This window comes from Apodemus sylvaticus, chromosome 19 (assembly GCF_947179515.1).
Source record: "Apodemus sylvaticus chromosome 19, mApoSyl1.1, whole genome shotgun sequence".
Lineage (NCBI taxonomy): Eukaryota > Metazoa > Chordata > Mammalia > Rodentia > Muridae > Apodemus > Apodemus sylvaticus.
The window spans coordinates 3,593,954-3,616,726 of record NC_067490.1 but is presented as its reverse complement, the minus strand read 5'-3'; the positions used below and the strand labels follow the sequence as shown (position 1 = coordinate 3,616,726).

At 46.2% G+C, this 22,773-nt stretch overlaps 1 protein-coding gene, 1 long non-coding RNA gene and 2 pseudogenes across 5 annotated transcripts in view; 1 reads left to right on the top strand and 3 right to left on the bottom strand.

The window, feature by feature from the left end:
* LOC127669619 (H-2 class I histocompatibility antigen, D-B alpha chain-like) overlaps positions 1-22,773 on the bottom strand; it is a 450,763-nt gene that overhangs the window by 355,053 nt on the left and 72,937 nt on the right. The window contains exon 9 of one of the 4 annotated variants that reach the window (XM_052163738.1): positions 969-1,262. Coding sequence is in view for 2 of the 4 variants with exons in the window: in XM_052163718.1 (XP_052019678.1) it covers positions 1,403-1,446 (44 nt within the window). In the remaining 2 variants the exon portion in view is untranslated. The other 3 variants (XM_052163753.1, XM_052163742.1, XM_052163718.1) reach the window with 3 other exon arrangements.
* LOC127669627 (H-2 class I histocompatibility antigen, Q10 alpha chain-like) lies at positions 1,866-5,175 on the bottom strand (annotated as a pseudogene).
* Positions 7,798-9,041, bottom strand: LOC127670033 (mitochondrial import inner membrane translocase subunit Tim13-like; annotated as a pseudogene).
* LOC127669639 (uncharacterized) lies at positions 11,124-22,761 on the top strand. The gene is made up of 4 exons (XR_007974410.1): positions 11,124-11,297; positions 13,685-13,755; positions 16,409-16,538; positions 22,716-22,761. It is a non-coding gene; the product is annotated as an uncharacterized LOC127669639 (long non-coding RNA).

Sequence of the window (22,773 nt, the reverse complement as noted above, 5' to 3'; positions counted from 1 at the left end):
GATTTCTAAAGATTTCTAAAGTTTAGTTGTAGAATCAGGCTTGTAAACAGAATCTTATAAATAGTTAAGAAAATAAAGTTTCCTCACTGAGCTGGCAGGGTTTTACCTCAGTTTATGTGTCCTGTGTCCTTATTGGTATTAATATGAGATAAATTAAATGTATACAGGCCTATAAGAGGGACTTTGGTCTCCTGCAATACAGACACATCTAAATGCAGAGCAATAACCGGCCGATTAGCAGGACTTTGGGCTGCAAACTAAAGGTCCACAGAGCTGGAAACAGAGACTAAGACTTCAGGGATTTAACTCCAGAGCCCAATATGTAAAAGATAAGATATTTCAGGTATAGGATTTGGCACCCAAGTTACAGGAGAGAGAAGCATTTCTGTCAGGTCTTATCCCAGCTGTGGATGTGCTCCTGAGAGATGAGCAGACAGGTCACACCAGACACCTGAGAACCCTGGAAAAGACGATGGAGAGAAGGAGAGGCAGAAATCACCACAGTAGCAGGGGACAGGGAGCACCCAGGGCAGCTTCAGGACTGCATCATTAGAAGCTAGAGCAAATGGGTGGGAGGAAATGTAGTGTGTCTTATCTTGTGCACCTGGCACATTAAAGAATCCCCAATTGAGTCTGTTCTTTTGTACTTGGTGCTCATAATCCTGGGGTCACAACAAGGCTCTGACATTCCAGTGTCATTGTGATCACAGAATCTCAGCATGTGCTTCATAGTGATGGAGAGAGCACAGCTCAGAGGTAACAGAGCTGAGGCGCGACCACATCAGAGATAGCAGCACAGTGAGACAACATGGGCACAGCCCTGTCACACTCAGCTCCCACAGCCTCATCCTGTCCCAAAAACACACAGTGTAGTGACACAGATTCTGGAAGGTTCTCCATCTGCCATGTATTTCTTCAAATAAAACTCTTAAGTATTCTCAATCAATGACATTAACGAGCAATCGACCCTCAGGTCATGATGTGAACAATCAAGTTCACATTCAGATTCTCATTCTCAGTGTAGAAGTGAGGAGCTGCAGCTCAGGGCAGCATGGAGCTGACAGGATGCAGATGTCCCCCAGTGTGTGGCTGGACCAGGAAGGTTGGCTGTGGAAGGGAACACAGGGCAGTGCAGGGACAGGGTCCTGTGTGCAGGGCAGGCTGGGCTCCACAGTTCTTCACATTGAGCCCCGAGGCTCACAGGGAACATCAGACACTGTTGTCTAAAGAGAACTGAGGGCTCTGGGTGTCACAGGAGAGACCTGAACACACTGGCTGTCACTCAGTTCACTCCAGGCAGCTGTCTTCATGCTAGAGAATGAAAGTCATGAACCATCACTGTGAAGTCAACATCCCAACAACCCACTGCTCCCAGGGAATTCTGGGAGTCCCTGAAACCCAATCATGTCCACATTGCCCCTCCCCAGTCAGACCCCAGAGTGTCACCTTTACAATCTGGGAGAGACATATCAGTGCTTTAGGCTGTCCCTGCCTATGGCTAAAAAAATGTATCTGTACAAATACGTATTAATATCACGGTACAACTGAGGCCCCAGAAGATGTCTCTGGAGGAGCTATTATGGATTCCCAGAGCTCGCAACATCCCCAGCTTCACTCCAATGTCCCCAGGACAATCCTGTCCCCACACTAACCTGGAGCTGGAGCATAGTCTCCTCCTTGTCCACCTGTGAGAAGGAAAGCTGTGAGAGTTCAAGGAAGATCTTGACACTAGGAAGTTCCCAGAACTGACAGCAGACCCAGGTGGAGATAGTAGCAATGTGGGTGTGGCTGTGATTTCCATTGATGGGCAGAGCACACTTCAAAGAGGCTGAGAGAAAACTCAGACCCTGCCCTTTCCTACCTGTGTTTTTCCTCCTCTTCATCACAAAAGCCACCACAGCTCCAATGATGGCCACAGCTCCAAGGACAACCAGAACAGCAATGATCACCATGTTGGAGTCAGCAGATGGAGGAGGCTCTGGGAAGGACAGACACAGGAAATGAAGGTGAGGGTCATGACCCCAGCTCTCAGCCCTGACCTGCTTAGGGTCTGCAGAAGGCTCCAGCTTTCCCTGACCTCAGCTCTGCACCCACACCCTCCTTACCCAATCTCAGGGTGAGGGGCTCAGACAGCCCCTCATGCTGCACATGGCATGTGTAATTCTGCTCCTCCAAGAGATACCACCACAGATGCCCACTTCTGGAAGGTTCCGTCCCCTGCAGGCCTGGTCTCCACAAGCTCCATGTCCTGGGTCAGCTCCTCCCCATTCAACTGCCAGGTCAGGGTGATGTCAGCAGGGTAGAAGCCCAGGGCCCAGCACCTCAGGGTGACATCACCTTCAGGTCTGGGGTGATGGGTCACATGTGCCTTTGGGGGATCTGTGTGGATGATTTAAGAAATCCCACAATTAACAAGAAAAATGGTAATCTACACAAGACACAGTTAAATCAATGATGACCCTGAACTATGTGTCTGTTTGACACTTTGACTGTCATTGCACTAGTGACCTGCAGGCAGAGCTGGTCCCCTCAGCACAGAACTGCACATGTTCCTGGGGGACTCAGAAGCTAAGAGGGAATCCACATGAGCCAGTGGGTCAGCATGGTCGTCCTTATGTGATGCTCTATAGCATGAGACAGGTAGTCACAGAATGGAAGATGGGATGGAAAATAAGTAATGTAATATGTGTTTGAGTTCACATCAAAATTAGAAATTATAGCCGTATACTACTGGAAGGATGTAACCCTGTGGTCATCTTGCTGACGAGCAGAACTGTCAGTCCAAGTGAGCAGCCATCACACAGTGTATAGCAGAAATGTGGTGAACCTCTGACACTCAGCCAGAGAAAATGACTCCCAGCCCCTGCCTCAGGGGGACAAGGTACAGATGTGTCACACAGGATCCCTGGAGTGTGCTGTGGACCCTAGTGCAGCACTCACTGAACACAGCGGGCTCACAGGGTGTGAGGATCTTCCCTCTCACTCCAGCCCTGGATGGCAGAAGACCCTGTCTCTCAGAGTCCAATTCCTGATTCACTAGGGAAGCACTGTAACTTGTGGGGCAGAGGAAGATCAGGAGGCTCTGGATGTTTAGTTCTGACAGGAAACAGTCTAAGATCACAAGAAGCTCTTCTTTAATGGAAACCCTGGTTTAACTTGTCTAATTATCCAGGTTAGCAGTTTCCCCTGGCACTTGTGGAGACTGATACCAATGATAACACAAGGGCATGGAGAAACAGGACCACTCCAGTGCAGTGACAAAAACTGACTAGAAGCAAAATAAGACCTTCTCCACCCCCCCCCCACCCCACCGAAAAAAAGGTAAAGAAAAAAGAAAGAAGATAAAGAAAAGAGAAACAAAGAAAGCCGGGTGATGGTGGCGCACGCCTTTAATCCCAGCACTTGGGCGGCAGAGGCAGGCAGATTTCTGAGTTCGAGGCCAGCCTGATCTACAGGACAGCCATGGCTACACAGAGAAACCCTGTCTCGAAAAACCTAATAATAATAATAATAATAAAAATTAAAAAATTAAAAAGGAAATTCCATGGTTTATATTTCTCCAGGGCACCCTATAAGGGCTCCTGTGACCACTCACCACTGTAGGAATAGATAGAGTTGGGTTGTGGAAGGGATGCAAACCCTGCAGACAGGGAGGGATCTGTGAGAATGTATTCTTTGGAAAGTTCTAGAAACTGGGGAACCAGCCTAGTGTAGGGGAGTCCATGTCTCCCATCAGGTAAAGGAGACGGAATTCCGGTCCTGAGGTGTGAGGGCTGACACACTCAGCATGACAGTAGTCAGTGTCCACAGACAGTGGGTGTGGGCAGAGAACCCGGCCTGGGAGAGGCCATGGCTGACAGAGGCTTCAGACTGCAGGGAGCCGCCATTGCTAAGTGGGGGAAATTCTCTCCTTCCCTCCTGACACAGCCTGGGCACTGTCCAGGGAGGAGGCTGAGCCCTGGGAGAGGCAGTGCAGTCACTGTGATGAGGATCAGGAGACCCAGGGACACTGTCTCCACTCTGAGACAGGGGCATCGCCCCAACTGAGGGTTTCTTCTTCCCCAGGACTGAGCCCCAGCCCGAGGGCAGAGGGAGGAGCTGCCCGCGGCCCCTGCACCTGTGCGCAGCAGCGTCTCCTTCCCGCGCTCCAGGTATCTGCGGAGCCACTCCACGCACGTGCCCTCCAAGTAGGCCCTGGCTCCCTCTGCTTCACCAGCCTGCTCCCACTTGAGTCGGGTGATCTGTGCCGCCATGTCCGCCGCCGTCCACGTTTTCAGGTCTTCGTTCAGGGCGATGTAATCGTGGCCATCGTAGGCGTCCTGCATGTACCCGCCGAGGAGGCGCCCGTCCAAGTCCAAGTCACAACCAAACATCCCCTGTAGTGTGTGAGAGCCTGCGGGGACCCCGTGGTCATCCCAGCTCACCCACACCGGCCCCGCCCACCCACACCGGCCCCGCCCACTCGCCCTGTCCCAGGATCATCCCTGCATAAGCTGCAGACTCCTCCAAACTGAATGGGAAACTGGTCTGAACCTAAGACTTGGTTCCCTGGAAGTTTCTGTCCCCCGTGTAGAGACCTGGAGGGGTGGTGACCTCCCAGCTGGGGTCACTCACCGCCCTCTCTCTGGTTGTAGTAGTGGAGCAGTGTCTTCAAGTTCACACGGAAAATCTGCTCTTGTCTCTTGGCGATCTGTGTTTGCTGCTCCAAATGCTTCGGCTCCTCCTGCTCAGCCCACGATGTGCACGGTTCCGCCCTCGGATTCTCCGCGTCACTGTCGAAGCGCCCGAATTGTGTGTCGTCCAAGTAGGCGACGATAATGAACCGGGGATCCCCGAGGCCAGGCCGGGACACGGCCGTCTCGAAATACCGCAGCGAGTGTGAGCCTGGGGGCGGCGCGCGGTGAGACCTCGACCTCCTCCCGGGACCCCGGGCGGGTGCGCGGGCCGGGAGGGGAGCAGGGCGCGGGGCTCGGGACGCGGGTGGAGAAGGGGCGGAGGGTCCGGTGGGCGACACTGGGACACTGCTTTCCCTGTAAAGTCCCCGCCCCTCCCCAAAGAGGCCATTTCCCTCCTGACCCCGCACTCACCCGAGCAGGTCTGGGCTGGGGCCAGGGCTGCCACCAGCAGCAGGAGGATCATGCAAGGTGCCATCGCACCCATCTTGGATCCAGGGCATCTGAGTCCCGCGGGCTGCGTGGAATTTATAACCAGGGCCACGGAAATGCTGTTTGGTTTCCCAGGATTTTGCCACCCAATTGCAGGGTGGGGTGGGGTGGGGGGTGGGCTGAGAACTGTCAGCTTGTCATCAGTGTCCTGGCAGATGGACCTGTGGACCTGACACAGGTTAGGAGCAGAAGTGAAACTGGAGAGATGGGGAATCCCCAACCCTGCGCTTCCCCACCCATGACATCACTACCTCAGAATTCTGACCCAGAAGTTGTCTGGACACCATGATAAATCCACAAGCCAGACTCCCTGTGTCCTCTCCTCCACCCTTCCTCTTCCTTCTTCTTCTCAGAAGTCAGACCCTGGAGTCTTCTAGAAGAAAAGCCACTTCTGGGAATAGAGTGTCAACAGTAAGAGGTTGGGGGTGGGGGGATTTGCAGTGGAAAGAAGCTTCTCCTTGAAGCAGAGGTGCTGGCCTGCGAGCCCCACATTGACCCCACAGACACCAGGCTGTGTGTTCACCTGCAGAGGGCTGTGTCTTAGTCAGGGTTTCTATTCCTGCACAAACATCATGACCAAGAAGCAAGTTGAGGAGGAAAGGGTTTATTCCACTTATACTTCCACGTTGCTGTTCTTCACTAAAGGAAGTCAGGACTGGAACTCAAGCAGGTCATGAAGCAGGAGCTGATTCAGAGGCCATGGAGGGATGTTTCATACTGACTTGCTATGTTTGTTCAAAATTCTCTTCATCAGACTTAACCAGAGAACAAAGTCTTTGTTGAGCTTTTTTGAGACTTCCTTTGTAGATGCAATTAATATAAATCTCTTTACCTTAGCCCTAGGCAGTCTTTTCAGACAATGGCAAAAAGTAGCCATGTTCTTCACCAAAACATCACCAAAACAGTCACTGAGCCACATATTAAAGTTCTTCTCCTCTGAAAGCTCTTGGGCCATCAGGCCTACACAGTTCAAATGACCCCAGCACCACTGTCTTCCATATTCCTACTAGGCTGGCCCATTAAGCCCCACTTAAAGCATTTCATGGCTTTCCAAACCCAAAGTCCCCAAATCCACATTCTTCCAAACAAAAGCATGGTCGTGCCTATCACAGCAGTACCCCACTCCTGGTACCAACTTCTGTCTTAGTTAGGGTTTCACTGCTGTAAACAGACACCGTGACCCATGCAAGTTTCATAAAAGACAGCATTTAACTGGGGCTGGCTCACAGGCTCAGAAGTTCAGTCCATTGTCATCAGTGCAGAAACATGGCAGCATCCAGGCAGGCATGGTACAGGAGGAGCTGAGAGTTCTGCATCTTCGTCTGAAGGCTGCTAGTAGAAGACTGGCTTCCAGGCAACTAGGGTGAGGTTCTTAAGCCCATACCCACAGTGACACACCTACTTAACAAGGCCACACCTCCCAATAGGGTCACTTCTGTGCCAATCATATACAAACCATCACAGCCGCCCACACTCTGAAGCCTGAGGGCAGGACCCTAACCTGTAAAGAGGAGACACTGCCTCTTCCCTCAGGATCTGTCTTCTCAGCCTCAGGGTTGGACTCAGGATCCTCTTGGTCACAGATGGAGCAAATCCAGGTGGGTGTGTTTTACAAGGATCTTCATTCCAGGTCCTGAGATTGTCCATGTGGATTGTCACTTTCTCAGCACAGGAGACCCCCTTGTCCACTGGGAAGAGACCCTTGTGAAGACCACAGACAGCAGGGCAGTGGTCCCTGTCTACACTGCACTTCCCTGTGTCTGCACTTCCAGGGTACAGTGGCCTTAGTGACTCAGTCACAGGTGGAGAGGAACTGTCACCGACTCTAACACAGAATACTGATGACAGTGTGGTAGGAGTTGTGTAACCTGTGACCCTCTCAGTCCCTCTCTGACCTTCACTCACACTGTGAGCTGATGAGGTGAGGGACACGAATGTCACAGCTGTGTGGGACACTGCATCTGATAACAGAGTTGGCCCCAGAGTTCCTCAGGCCTGTGCAGCGTAGACACTGGAAGAAAGATGATTCTCATGCCAGAGAGTAGACACTGGTGCGGTGAGGTTTCAGCCCTGATGAGTAGTGTGTGGAAAAATTAAATTTATACATTTTTTTGATTGTGTGGAGTTTGACCTGATGCCTTCCCTGTTTCCCTGGGACTTGATGCTCTTAGGTTTCATCTGTCTCCACAGCTCTGGCTGTCTTGGAATTTACCATGTAGACCTGGCTGGCCTTGAACTCACAGAGTTCCACCTGTCTTTGCATCCTGAATGCTGGCATTAAAGGCCTGTGTCATCCCCCATGGCTTTAGTTACTTTTCTATGACTATGATAAGACACTGTGACCTCAGCTACTTATAAATGTGTGTTTAATCTGTTCTGTGCTTTCAGAGGGTTTGAGTCTATAAGGGCAGAGGAGAGGTGTAGCAGAGGAACAGTGTAAGTCCACAGCTCTGTCTGCACACCAGAGGCACAGACTCTGGAAACAGTGGGAGTCTCTCAGCCCCCACCCTCCCTGCAGGGATTTATTGGCCTGCTCTCATGAGGTCACAGCTCAGTGGGGGCAGCCATGTCCCTGCACTCACACTGGTCCTTGCTCTCTTCTGAGAACAGTTTCCTGAGGCACAGGTCTCAGTCACATGTTGGCTTGTTCCCTCTGCAGTGGAGAGCTGCAGGCATGGGACACAGTGTTCAAGGCATCCATGTAGCGGTCCATGCACGTGGTGATGCATTTCTGCTCTGAGTTATCCAAGGAGCCCCAGGCTTCCAGATGCACTTCCTGAAACACCTGTCAGTCATCTCCAGCAGCTCCGGTGATTGGCTACAGTGATCTGCACTTTTCACCTGCTCTATAATGGCCCCTGGGTCCAACTTTCTTCCACCCATGCCATTAAATCCCAGCCAAAGCCACTGTCCCTGACTGCACAGTCAGCCGGGCACAGCCTGACACAGGGGCCTGAAGCCTAGAAATGTTTTAAAACTCAATGCCCCAGTGACACTTCTCCAACCATGCCACTCATCCCAATACTTTCCCAAGAGTTCCATCAGCGGGATTTGAACTATTCATTCCTATGAACCATTCAAATCAGCACAGAGTTCACTATGGGTTGTAAGAGGCCAGCAGGGTCCAGATACGTGTCCAGTGCAGTCTGTACATAAACGCCCTCAAACAGGGGACTCTGCTGAGTTAGCATCTCCCCTTTGCCTCCGTCTCCTTCTCCTCAGCCCCTCTCTGTCTCTGTCCCTCGGGCCTCACCCCATCAGTGCCCAGCACCCTCCCTCCTGAGCTCTGCACTGCACTGTCTCCTCCTGAGCCTCTAGTTCCTCTCACTGTGCTCAGCCAGCGTGCTGTGGGTCAGCTGTGTGGGTTCCTGATGGAAACATTGCAACAGTGGCTGTGGAGATGGCTCAGCAGCTCCGAGCACTTGCTGCTGTTGCAGAGGATCCAGGTTGAGTCCCTGACATCAGCACATGGCGGCTGTCAACGTCTGCAACTTCAGTTCCAAGGGATCCAGTGCTAGTGCACTACACACTCACATACAAAAAACAAATGCATCTAATAAAAATAACATTTTATAAATATGATTTGAAAAATACTCCCTCTCTCTTCTACACAACTGGAGTGGAGCTGGGGACACAGGGCTCTTTAGACAAATCTGCACAACCAGCCAATGAACAGAGCTCTGGGACAGGACAGGAAAAGATGGTTGAAACAGACTTTACTGAAAAGACAACTTAAAAAAATCATAAAATTAAAAATACAGAAGATATTTCATTTTATAGACCTACTGTGCACAGTGGATCAGCATCATCCCAGGAAGAAGACACAGTGTGTGCTCTTCTTTGCACTTGAGCCAATGTGAGTTTTTGATTACCCATGAACAAGATAAATTCCACTCAGATGTTTGAATGCTAACTTGTAACAGACCCTGACATCCCAACATCCAGAGTGTCCCTGCAGAAAAAGGTGTCCCCTTCCCCATCTTCCTCCCACTGCAGACCCTCCAGGGTCCCACCTGTGGAAGATGAAAGAGAAGCATCACAGTCTTGGGCAACAGCGCCGCCTGGTGGAGGAACAGAAGAGGACAGCGCCTGAGCCCACAGAGCTGAGGGTAAAGGGATCCAGGCTGGCTGAGCTGCCCCAGGGCCTCCTTCCTGTCTGCACTTCTCCAGGGGTCTCAGGTCTCACGCTGCCCTGCTCTCCTCAAACTTACATCCAGAAGAACTTCACATGCTTCTCCACCCGTGGGAAGAAAACTCCCTGTGAGAGGGGAGGCAGGAGGCAGAGCCATGAGTGCTAAAAGGAGCTGCAAAGCCGCAAACAGAGCAGCTCCAGAACTCTGACAGGGCCTGTGATGTTGATTCTGTGATGTCAGCTACATGTGGGATTAACTAAAACCCCCAAATGGAGGGCAACATGTGTGAGGCATTTTTGCTTAATTTGAAGTGGAAGATCAATTTTTTTGGGGGGGGGTTGGTTGTTTTTTGGATTTGGTTTTTTGAGACAGGGTTTCTCTGTGTAGCCCTGGCTGTCCTGGAACTCACTCTGTAGACCAGGCTGGCCTCGAACTCAGAAATCTGCCTGCCTCTGTCTCCCAGAGTGCTGGGATTACAGGCTTGTGCCACTACCACAAGGCTTGCTTCTGTTTTTTTAAATTCTAAACAAAAATGAGAAATTTATCAAATCTCTTAAATACTTTTGAAATTATGATAACTCTGTTAGATTCAGTGCTTCATAAATACTATTATAAAGCATTGAGGTTTTAAAAATGAAAAGGGGACCCACACTTTTAATCCCAGCACTATATTAGGCACAAACAGCGTGTCTCTGAGTTCAGAACCAGCCTGGTTTATATAGCCCATCCCGGGCTATATACAGAGAAACTCTGTCTTGAAACAACAAAAACAACAACAACCAAAACCAACCCAAAAACCCCCTACCCCTAAACTTTATAAAATGGACAAAACACACTAAAATGGATTACCCCAGGGTGGCAAGGAGTTATCATTTGACTTATTTATCTTGTATGTCCCTCATGTCAATCACTGGGACTGACACATTAGACTCTATGGAAGTACTTTGGAATTTTGATTCAACATTATGAAAGTGAGAGAATGGTCAGAGTCATAGAACATCGGTGCTGTGGGGGATGCCTGCAAAGACGGACTGATGACTGATGTCTGCAAAGACGGACTGATGACTGATGTCTGCAAAGACGGACTGATGACTGATGCCTGCAAAGACGGACTGATGACTGATGTCTGCAAAGACGGACTGATGACTGATGTCTGCAAAGACGGACTGATGACTGATGTCTGCAAAGACGGACTGATGACTGATGCCTGCAAAGACGGACTGATGACTGATGCCTGCAAAGACGGACTGATGGCTGATGTCTGCAAAGACGGACTGATGACTGATGTCTGCAAAGACGGACTGATGACTGATGTCTGCAACAATGGACGTTTTTACATATTTATTTAGTTAGTATATTTGGGGAGAATTGTGAGGTACGTCTGTACCATAGCTGAAATGTCAGAGGACAGATTGTGGGATTAGGATTTCTCTACCATGTAGATTCTAGGGCTCAAACTCAGGTTTGAAGATAAGAACTTTTACTTTAAAATTTAAAACTTTTAAATTATTCAGTAGAGTAAAGATCCAAGAAACTTTTTTAAAAAAGTGATAGTATTTTTATCAAATTAAATATTTATCATGTCCTCATTGTGTAAGTTTTGATAGAATAGTCAATTTAAACAAAAATAAAATAAAAATTGTTCACATAAATACATATTTTGTGAGCTCTTTTTTTGCTCACTGTAATAGTTCACTGTAATAAGGCTGTAGTTCAATGCCCCTCACATCACCAAAGGATTTTACCTCCATAGTGGCTAAGCTGAGTTGACAGTTCTGCTGCACCAGGGAATGAGTTGTAGGCACAAGTATTTGGCTACAGATTTCTTGCTATGGTCAAAGCTTTTTGACTTGAGTGATTGTCATCATTCTCACCCCACAGGGATCAGGTTACAATCATTTAAGAAATGGTGTGTGTCTTAAGATGGTCTATCCATGGAGTCATTCATCAACCGTTTCAATGAACAATGGTTCTGCTTGGAGGTTGGAACAGCCATTAGGTGAGGATAAGATGCTGGTTCATTGGCTGTGATGATTTTCAAAAGCATTCATATCAGAAAAAGAGTAACTTCTAAGGTCCTCTTCTTCAAAATTGATACAATACTTATAAGTATCAAGAAAACATTATAAAAATCAAGCAAAGGTCTTACTCTTTGTTGTTCTCTTACAAGCCACCTCCCAAATTGTCTACATTTCTTTTGGCTGTATAAATAATTTTGAAATATGTAATATCTCTGAAAGCCATAGTATAGTGTAAAAACTTCAAATAAACAATCCTACTAATAGAGAGGAGATAGGAGAAGTGTGATTTCTAGACAATTATGTGGTACACAGCAAGTCACTGCCATGTACAAACAAGAAGGTGTATATGGATTATACAAAATTGGACCTATTTCTCCAATTACCAAATTAGAAAGACCACTGGGTGATAGCCAGCAAATTTCTAATTCCTCATATTTTTGAATTTCAATCAATTAGGATATGTTGGTAATATTAATTTTCATATTAAGAGATATTAAGGAGAAGTGTTTGTTACTTCCTGGTATTTTTGTTGTTAGAAGTGGGATTATGTTTGTGTGGCTGTCTTCTTTTGAGTTTGTTGAATGATTACTTTCTTGCTTTTTCTAGGGTATAGTTTCCTTACTTGTATTGGTGTTTTCCATCTGTTATCCTTTGTAGGGCTGGATTTGTGGAAAGATACTGTGTAAATTTGATTTTGTCATGGAATACCTTGGTTTCTCCGTCTATGGTAATTTAGAGTTTTGCTGGGTATAGTAGCCTGGGCTGGCATTTGTGTTCTCTTAGAGGCTGTATGACATCTGCCCAGAATCTTCTAGTTTTCATAGTCTCTGTTGAGAAGTCTGGTGTAATTCTGATAGGTCTGCCTTCATATGTTACTTGACCTTTTTCCCTTACTGCATTTAAAATTCTTTCTTTGTTTAGTGCATTTGGTGTTTTGATTATTATGTTATGAGAGGAACTTCTTTTCTGGTCCAGTCTATTTGGAGTTCTGTAGGCTTCTTGTATGTTCATGGGGCACCTCTTTCTTTAGGTTAGGGAAGTTTTCTTCTATAATTTCATTGAAGATATTTACTGGCCCTTTAAGTTGGGAATCTTTGCTCTCTTCTATAGCTATAATCCTTAGGTTTGGTTTTCTCATTGTGTCCTGGATTTCTTGGATGTTTTGGTGCTGCGGTGGCCCAAAGAAAGTCTGTAGACATGATATCTTACAGACAGAGGCGAAAGAAATGTCTCCTGGGAATAACATACCTCCCCGTATATTCAGAAGCTAAGAATCTCAATTGGCAATTCTGATGGCTGAGACATGGTATTAACCAAGCAAATATAGCTATATAAGAATCCATCTTATAGCAAAAAATTCCGCTTTGCTTCAACCATTTATGTTATTATGGTAGAAAAGGCATTCCAGATATTCCAGTCACTAGGTTCTAGTCACTGCCTTTCAGGACAGATGGTTTCCAAACAATAGCCCAGACTAAGGATATTTTACATCTGAAATATCTTAGGATACCCCTGCCAGAAAGATGAGTATTGTGCAAGGTAAAAAGAATTTACATTTGAGTTGGTCCCTAGCTACCTCCCCCAACAAGTTAATCTAGGTCAGCCTGTTGACTCTTGATTTTGCTTGCAGAAAGGCTATCTCAGGCCCACCTGAATAGCAAGGGAAGCTTCATGAGGAACTGGCCTTTTGTGTTACAGGCCTCACGCAGGGAGCCTTTAAGGAAAACAACTTTTCTTAGCTTATCCAGGTGTGATTCAGGATACAGTTTATACATATACTCAGGAAGACTCAATGGAGAGGGAGACAGAGAGACAGTAGATACTTTTGATTTACAGAGAAGCAGTAGATTCTCTCTGTTTGAGAGAGACTCTCGGAAGAGGAATGAGTTAGTTAATTCATCAAGCTGCAGCCAGTTAGCTTTACCAAGCTAGAGGCTAGAGACTGCTACCAGAGCTAATCATTAGAGCTGATCGCCCTGGGCTCGGGGCCTCTGATGGCCCAAGCATGGCACAGAGAAGAATGCAACAGGCAGACTAGGCAAAAGGACTCTTAAAAGACAGTGCCGAGCCAGGCAGCTTCCCAAAGCTCTACAATGCCGCCATTTTTACCAGGAGGCTAGGCACAGAGAACCATCCTTCTTCAGCTCCTGAGCTGGCGCGACATCGAGACCAAGATAAAGAAGCAGTTTAGCTGCATGGGCCGTGGACTTTGGGTAAACACCCTGTATTGCCTGAGAAAGCCTAGCTAGCCTTTTACAGAGGTATATGATGCTTAATTCGAGATGTTAACTTGACTGGACTTTGAGAGATACCCGAGAAAAACATTCAGATTCAAACCGCCTCTGTGTGTGTGTGGTTTTTTCAGTCTGTCATCTCAACCAGACCCGTGCCTTCCTGGATCAAGGAATCCTGGTTACCCCACAGCAGACCCCAACGGTCAGTAACATTTTGGGTTAAGAGCGTTTTTGCATTTTGCATTTTCTTTGACTGTTGTGTCAATGTTTTCTAGGGTATCTTCTGCACCTGAGGTTCTCTCTTCTATCTCTTGTACTCTGTTGCTGATGTCTTGCATCTATGATGCCTAAACTCTTTCCTAGATTTTCTAGCTACAGGGTTGCCTCACGTTGTGATTTCTTTATTGTTTCTAGTTCCATTTTTAGATCCTGGATGGTTTTGTTCATTTCCGTCACCTGTTTGGTTGAGTTTTCCTGTAATTCTTTAAGGGATTTTTGTGTTTCCTCTTTAAGGGCTTCCAGCTGTTTACCTGTGTTCTTTCATATTTCTTTAAGGGAGTTATTTATGTCCTTCTTAAAGCCCTCTATTATCATCATGAGAAGTGATTTTATATCTGATTTTATATTCTTGCTTTTCCGGTGTGATGGTGTGTCCAAGACTTGCTATGATGGAAGAATTGGGTTCTGATGATGCCAAGTGACTTGCTTTCTGTTACTTATGTTCTTAAGCTTGCCAACTGCCCTTGCTATGTCTGACTGGAGCCTGTCCTTCCTGTTATCCTGGTTGTGTCAGAACTCCTCAGAGTCAAGCTGTCTCTATAATCCTGTGAGTCTGGGTTCCTGTGATACTGAGATCCTGAGTGTGGCTGAGCTGGGAGTCAAGCTACCTCTGGGACCCTGAGATCCTAGTGTGACCAAGCTCCTGGGATCCTCTGATCCTGCGATCCTGGACTTGTAAAGATCCCAGACTGGCTGCGGAGTTTGCGCCCAAGGACTGCTCAGGGCACTATCTGTTGGGTTATATTTATATTCCTTGCAAACATCACATGTCCTTTCACAAGCTTGCTTTAGCAAAACATACTTTCACCTGTGTCTGCTTCAGTGAAACATTCCTTCATGTATCTGCTTCAGCAAAACATCTTTTCACCTGTGTGTCCCAGCAGACCATCATTTGACATAACTGACTTTCTAAAGAAACCAGAAGTTTCCACTTCAAGAAGAAGAGGGAGAGGAAGAATTGTCACTGACCTAATTGTCAGTGGTTCATGGTGTTGGGGTTTTGTCTAAGCTCCACCCCACACCTACCTGGCAATAGCCAGGTATGCCCCACCCCAGAGATCTGGCCCACTATAAGAGGGGCTACTTGCTCCTCCTCTCTCTCTTTGCTCTCCGCTCTCCCACACTCTCTCACCTCTCTGCCCCTGGGGCTCTCCCACTCTCCACGTGGTCATGGCCGGCCTCCACTTTCTCTATTCTCTCTCTCTCTCTCTCTCTCTCTCTCTCTCTCTCTCTCTCTCTCTCTCTTTCTCTCTCTCTCTCTCCCACTAACTCCCATCCCCTACTCTGAATAAACTATTCTATACCATGTCTCTGTGTGTGTGGTCCCTCAGGGGCAGAGGTGCCCAGGCAAGGGCCCGCCTGGACACCTTTCCCCACGCCGCCTAGCCACACTCACCTAACCCCCTATACCCCCCCTTTTAAGCCCTTTCACATGGGGCATCAAGCAATCAGTGAGGCAGAGGTGAGACCCCTGCAGGCCGACTGGAGGAGGGGGACAGGGTCCTAGTGCAGCTCAGACCCCAGGACTAGGAGGATCACAGGCTCCAGGAGAGCCCATTCCAGTCACTGCTCCAAAATAAGTGGTTCTGCTCAGACTGGAGGGCATCCTAGGACTCAGAGGCCCAGAAATCACACAGCTCTGAGGGGAGAAGGTGTCCCAGAGGAAGAACACCTGAGACAGAGGACCTCAGGACCACACAGCCCTGAGAGGAAGCTGCAGCCAGCTTTTCTGAGTGCCCTGAAGTTGGAACTTTTTTTTTTTTTTTGGATTTGTTTTTTTTTCGAGACAGGGTTTCTCTGTGTAGCCCTAGCTGACCTGGAACTCACTCTGTAGACCAGGCTGGCCTCGAACTCAGAAATCCGCCTGCCTCTGCCTCCCAGAGTGCTGGGATTACAGCCGTGCGTCACCACCTCACGGCTTACTTTTTTTTTTTTTTTTTTAAGAAAGTTAGTTGTATTGGATGGAGCTTTGCTGGACAAACATGTGACGAGTGTTTCACCGAAGCAGACACAAGTGAAAGGATGTTCTGCTAAAGCAAGCTTGTGAAAGGACAGGTGATGAAGGAATCTTCGATACGGCATGTATGTAGTGGTTCACCTTAACGTTGCTTTCTGGAGCTCCATTTGTTGGCACCCCATAGAGAGAAATACACCTGAATACTTCTGATGGCGTGGTGGTGGCTCATTGCTGCTTCCCTGGACTTGGGCTGTCTGGCAGAGTGATGTCAATATGTGAATTATACAGACTTATGTGGAGTTTAGCTAAGACAGACTCACATGCTGGAGCAAGGCGTGTGTGTGTGTGTGTGTGTGTGTGTGTGTGTGTGTGTGTGGTGAGGCGAGACCATGGAGGACACATGCTGTTTGCAGAGAGTATAAATAGGACCCAGTGGGCAGTGACGGGGGCGTGGCTTGCCCACATTTCTCGCTTTGCAATACTTCTTGGTCTCCTGTCTTCACTAATCTTTGCTGTGTTGAGTGAGGCATGCCAAAGATCTTCTCCTGGTGTCTCTGCTGGTCCTAATCCCTCCTGCTGACTAATCCTGATTTGCCTGAGGCTTGGCTGTTTCTCCAAGGCTGTACATCCACTGCTGCTATCCTGACACTACCCAACTGGACTGCTGCTATATCTGTGAAGTGTTTGCGAGTGGATCAAGCTGATGTTGCTGACCTATGAACTGAACTGCTGGTTTCCTGACAGTGAAGGTGGGATTTGCTCCGAAGAACAATTTCTAAGTAGATCTACTTCCCCTGTATCCTAATATGTCTGGTAGGTGGTGGGCTAGAAGGGAGGTTAAAACATTTAACAATCCATATTAAAAGTAGGACTGAGCTAAATATAACATTACAGCGCCATCTCTGTGGAGCTGCTGGGGAGGCTGGGGAGGAGGTGCTGCTCCTGTGGGACTTCTGCCCTGGTATTTTACCAAGGCTGTAGGCTGACACAGAAAATGTATCACCATTGTGAATAGTTCCTCATGCCACAGTAGTCTAAGGCAGGAAAGGAGATGACCGACCATGGACAGCTCCTGTGATGGCTGCAGGCTGAGAAGATGCCAGCTACACCACTCCTGCCAATTTGACAGCAGCTGCCAGTGTTGACAGCTCCTGTGTGGGCATCTCAGTGTAGGCTGGGGTAGGAAGGAGGGACTGACTGCTGTTTTGATGGACTTTGCAGCTCATAGCTTAGGGACCACAGAACTGGTTACTGTTTGAAAATAAAACCCACATTTTATCAGTGATGCCAAATCTGGGACAATGCAGAATGGGAGGGTTGATTTCAAGAACAATAGAGTACCAGGCAGGAAAAGGAGGAATCGATACTTTGTTTCAAAAAGCCAACGGGGTGCTTGCTGAGACTTTTCTTGAGACACTCCCCACACGGATTTCAGCAGCAGTTTTCTTTTCCACTTTCCCTCATTTGGGCTACTTTGTTTATAAAAAGGACAAAAGACTCAAGTGGACAACTGAGAAAAGACCGGGAAGAAATGGAGAAGCTTGTAGATCAAAATATTGGAGAAAAAAGGAAATCAGGAGGGTTCATTCCTGTCTCTTCCTTCTGAAACAGTAACAAAGTTGGCTGATCAGCTAGAGAAATTAGAGGCAGACAAGTTTGAAAATGTCAAACACAAGATAAGGGAGAACATATAGGTGTATTTCCAGACAGCAGTCAAGCAAAAAAAAAAAAAAAAAAATGGAAAAGTGTTTGTGTGAGAGAGGAGGTGTGACGAGACAGCCATTCTCAGAAGACAGAATTAAACCCACAGCACCTGTCACAAAATCACCAACAGCATCCCAAGTATTTTTATAGCATAGGCGTGCTAATGGAGATAATCCACAACATTATGACAATATTGGATGACATTTGTATAAATGACTGGCCTAATGCATTTCCAGGATGCAGTGTTGTCTTATGAGATGCAATTGTTCTATGTGAAACAACCTCTAAATAATTAGACTACTCAAAATAGAATTACTTTCAAAGGCAGAGGGGGATTGGTAGCAGCTGTACCTCAGGATGGTCCTCCATTGCAGTGGCTGCCAAGGTGGATCGAGGCCAGGGATGTGGAACAGCACAAAGGCGAGGGGAATCAACAGAGCACAGGTCCAGCTGACAGGTGCTGTGTGCTGCTGTACAAGGATAGGTTCAACATGAAGATACAACCTCAGAGCAATGTTGTTTAGCAGACTTAAGAGCTTGGGACAAAGTTGAGGGACCAGAAAAGAAGCCCTCACCAGTTAGAAAAATCATGCAAATCTCAGAGGAAGACTTCACTGATTTTTTTGCAAAGATTAGGTCCAGCTTCGAACAAAGCCAGGTTAGACCCTGATGCAAAACAAGAGCTAATTGAGATCTTGGCATTTGAAAATGTAAAGACTGAATGCAAAATATGTCAGGCCATTAAAATCGAAGACAGCACCTATGGAGCAGTGGATCAGGGAGAAGACCAATATTGGTTCTAGTCTCTATAAGGTCACGGCCATTGGGCAAGCCATGTCTAAAGGTTTTAGATATCAAAACCATGGTGCTTTACCTGAGGAAGATAGGGTAAAAAGACTTTGACAAAGCTGATCAAGGTCTCAGACTTCAAAATGCCCTGTGCTTTAACTGTGGGAAACATGGTCATCTGAAACAAAATTGTGAATAAAGCATCTCTAAGGGCAATGGATTTCCTGAGTGTAAACCAGAAAGAAGGCCTAGGCTTCCAGGAGTACACAGGCAGTGTGACAAGGGTTGGCACTGGGCCAATGAGTGCAGCTCTAAGAGAGAGATCCAAAGCAATTTCTCTCCAACAGAAAACAAAATGTGGGGCCGAGCTTGAGGCCCTACAACCAAAAGTAATTGCCTCGGGTCACTAGCAAATAAGAAGCAGGCAGAAAAAAACTCAACTAAGGAAAAATTGCCTTCACCTACATACGTCTAACAGTGCTCAACCTGTAAAATGATATCAGTGGAAAGTTCTCCCACAGGGAATGTTAAACACTCAACACTGTGTCAGTATTTAATGCAGCAACTGCTAGAAATAATTTGCAGGCAGTTTCTTCAATCCATTATTTACTGTTACATGGATGATATTCTGATGGCTGATTCTGATGCAGAGACTTTAGAGAAAATGGTGAAACCAAAAGGATTTTGTGTTGTTGGGCTTATCAGATTGCTTCCAAAAAAATATACAGAGAGGGGATTCTATTCACTATCTATGTTAGTAATATAAGTCAACAAAAATTCAGCCCCAGAGAGTACAATTTGGAAAAAAATTAGTTGTGAAATCTCAATGAGTTTCAAAAATTAATGGGAGATACCAGTTGGCTCTGGCCCACCCATGGATTAGCAGCTCAAGAGTTGAGCAGTTTGTGTCAAATGTTTCAAGGAGGTTCAGACATAGACAGTCCAAGAGAGCTAACAAATAAGAAGAGAAAGAGTTAACTTTAATACAGAAGAGACTGGAAGATGTATATACGGATAGCATAGATCCCAAACTGGTCTGTATTTTGCTTATTTTGCCTTTAACTCATTCTCCTACTGGGCTCATTGTGAAAAGCAAAGCAGTATTTTAGAGTAAAGCTTCTCAGCACACAAAGTAAAAATAGGAAAGACTTACATAGAAAATATTTTTGATTTAATTATAAAGGTATGATTCTATCAAGTGTCAAGATAGACACAGGAGAAATTGTAGAGCCTTGTACAAATGCTAAGATTACTTTTTAGGAGTAATCAGTGAAAACTGGCAAAGAATTTGCAACAACTATTTGGGAGAAATTAACAAACATTCTAAAAGCAAGCAGCTTTAGTTTATAAAAAGAACTAAACGGATTGTCCCATGTATTGTAAAAGGAATGCCAATTTCCAAAGCACTTACCTTCCATACAGATGCAGAAACTGGGAATGGCTGCTTATAAGACAGGAGAGAGGAAGAAAACTGCAAAGTAATTCAAAGCCCATATACACCAGTTCAAAAATCAGATTTGTGTGCAATCCTTACGTATTATCAGATTTTCCTGAATCTCTTAGTTTAGTTACTGAGTCTCGGCATGCAGAAAGAGTCGTTATGAACATAGCAACTGCTGAATTTATTCTGCATAATTCAGAATTAACCTGGTTATTTATGCAACTGCAACAAGATAACAGAAACTATCCATGATGTATCACCTATATTCAGTCTCTCACAGGCTTGCCAGGTCCATCAGCACACACAAATGAAGAAATTGACCAATAATTCATAGGAAATGTGTTAGAAATCTCAGAGAATCCTGAAAAACATTATGTTGACAGTTAAGGTTGAAAGAAAAAAAAATTATCACCTGGTAACAAGTCAAGGAATTTCTACAGAAAATATCCTACTTGTTTTTTGTATAACCAAACTCCATTACATATGAGAAGTAACTCTAAAGGCACAAAATTAAAAAAAAACAAAAAAACAAAAAAAACAAAAAAAACAAAAATCTGGCAGATTTGTGTGTTTCAATTTACAGAATTTGAAAAACTGAAGTTTGTATACTACTGATCACATACTCAGACTTTCAATGTGTAACAACTTTAGTTTTGAAAAGGTCTGGTTCTGTAATTACACATTTACTGGATGGAATGGCTCATATGGGAATACCTGTACAAACCAGGACTGACAATGTCCCTGCTCATGTCTCCAGTAAGGTGCAGCAATTCTTAGCACATTATAAAGTACATTACAGCTGCACCACACAATTCTGCATGGCAAACAGTAGAAATGACCTTATTACACTGTACTTAAAGAGCACACTTATAAACAAAAGGAAAGAATAAAGACCCAAGGTGCAGACTAAATCATGATCCATATCTTAAAATTTTCTGAACATTAACAAGAAAAGAACAACAGCAGCTGAGAGACACTGGATCAAGGGGAAAGCTGTAGAATTAAATCAACCTATGTACCAAAGGATGTGTTAAATTCAGAATGGAAGACAGTGAAAATATGGTGCTGGGGATGCTGAGATGTTTATATTTCCACAGGTCATAAAAAGTTGTGAATTGCATCAAACCTAATAAAGCTCAGAATTGAGCAGGGGAGGCCCTCTGAAAACCTCAGTCAGGGACCCAGAAAGAGTGAAGGAGAGAGCTTGACCAGCCACTGCCTTCCCCTGCCAGCCAGAAAGCCTGCACAAAAAATGTTCAGCCCCTAAGCACCGCCAGGCCTATGTCACAGAATATTTTATTATTGTACATAGGAAACCTAACTGTTAGCAAAATATAAAAGCCTAAATAGACATTGCATTTGGCAGATGCAGTTATATGTGGCCTGAAGAGATGTAGTTTGGAGGCCTCTAAATTCTCCATAGATAAGAACGCTAAAGAATGGAAAGTGCCTGCTTATTTTAAGGCAAGGTGCATGGGAGTGAGGGCTTGTGGTCTTTGTCTATGACCTGAAGCAAAGTCAGCAGGTGGTCTTGGTCTACCCCCTCCACAGAGGTGAAAGGGCTGGGCCTCTACTGCCTTGCCCTGAAGCCTTCCCCCCACCAGGACAATGGCTTGGCTCAGCCTACCAAGTGTGGAGGAAAGGAGCTAGAGACCTCATTTATAAGCAATTGTACCTTTGAGAGAACTTCTCCCTCTCCCTCTCCCCCTCCCCCTCCCTCTCCCTCTCCCTCTCCCCCCCCCCCTCTCTCTGTCATTCTGTGTCTCTTTGCCTTTCTCTTTTTCTATCAGCTTTGAAAGCCTTTATGGAATAGGGATTTTCTCTCAGGGCTTGCAAAAAACAGAGAAGCAGCTGGCAGGACACAGGTAAAACAGAAATCTAGGAAAAAAGCTAAGGAGCCTTCTTGGGTTTGCAGGAACTCAAGAGAAAGGTAGAGTAGCCTGATAGATTGACACAGATAGAAAGAGATTTCTAAGGAGCTGGCAGTTTTGTTGTAGAATCAGGCTTGTAAATAGGTATCTCATATCTACTTAGTTAAGAAAATGAAATTTCCTTGCTAAGATGTCAGGTATTTTCCTCAGCTTATGTCTTTAATGATAGAATTATTAGTTAATTTAAATAGTTACAGGCCTATGACCAGGATGTTGCTCTCCTGAAATACAGAGCCGTCCACCATGCAGAGCAACAACAGGCCTATGAACCTGACTTTAAGGCAGACTATGCTGAATACAGCATCTATCATGCCAGAGTCAGGGCCGCAAGCCACAAGTCAACATAGCTGGCAGTAGAGATGAAGAGACTTTAGCACCTTGGTTCTGGAGTTAAGATAGTCCAGATTCCAGAATTGGTACCCAAGTTACAAGAGAGAGAAGCATTGCTGTCAGGTCTTATCCCAGCTGTGGATGTGCTCCTGAGAGATGAGCAGACAGACCACACCAGACACCTGAGAACCCTGGAAAAGACGCTGGAGAGAAGGAGAAGCAGAAATCACCACAGTAGCATGGGACAGGGAGCGCCCAGGGCAGCTTCACGACTGCATCATTAGAAGCTAGAGCAAATGGGTGGGAGGAAATGTGGTGTGACTTATCTTGTGCACCTGGCATTTTAAAGGATCCCCAGTTGAGTCTCTGATCTTTAGCCCTGGGAGCTCATATTCCTGGGGGGAGGACAAGGCCTTCCCTGTGTCCTTGTGATCACAGACCCTCAGCATGGGCCTCATAGTGATGGAGAGAGCACAGCCCAGAGGTGACATGGCCGAGGAGTGACCCCATCTGAGCACAGCCCTGTTCACACTCAACTCCCACAGCCTCATCCTGTCCCAATATATAGACACAGCATAGTGACTCGGATTCTGTAAGATTCTCCATATGTCATTTATTTCTTCAAAAAAATTCTACGTATTCTCAATCCATTAAAAAATCAACAAGCAATCAACCCTCAGGTCAAGGATGTGAACAATCAAGTTCACATTAAGATTCTTTTTTTTTCTCAGTGTGGAAGTGAGGAGCTGCAGCTCAGGGCAGCATGGAGCTGACAGGATGCAGATGTCC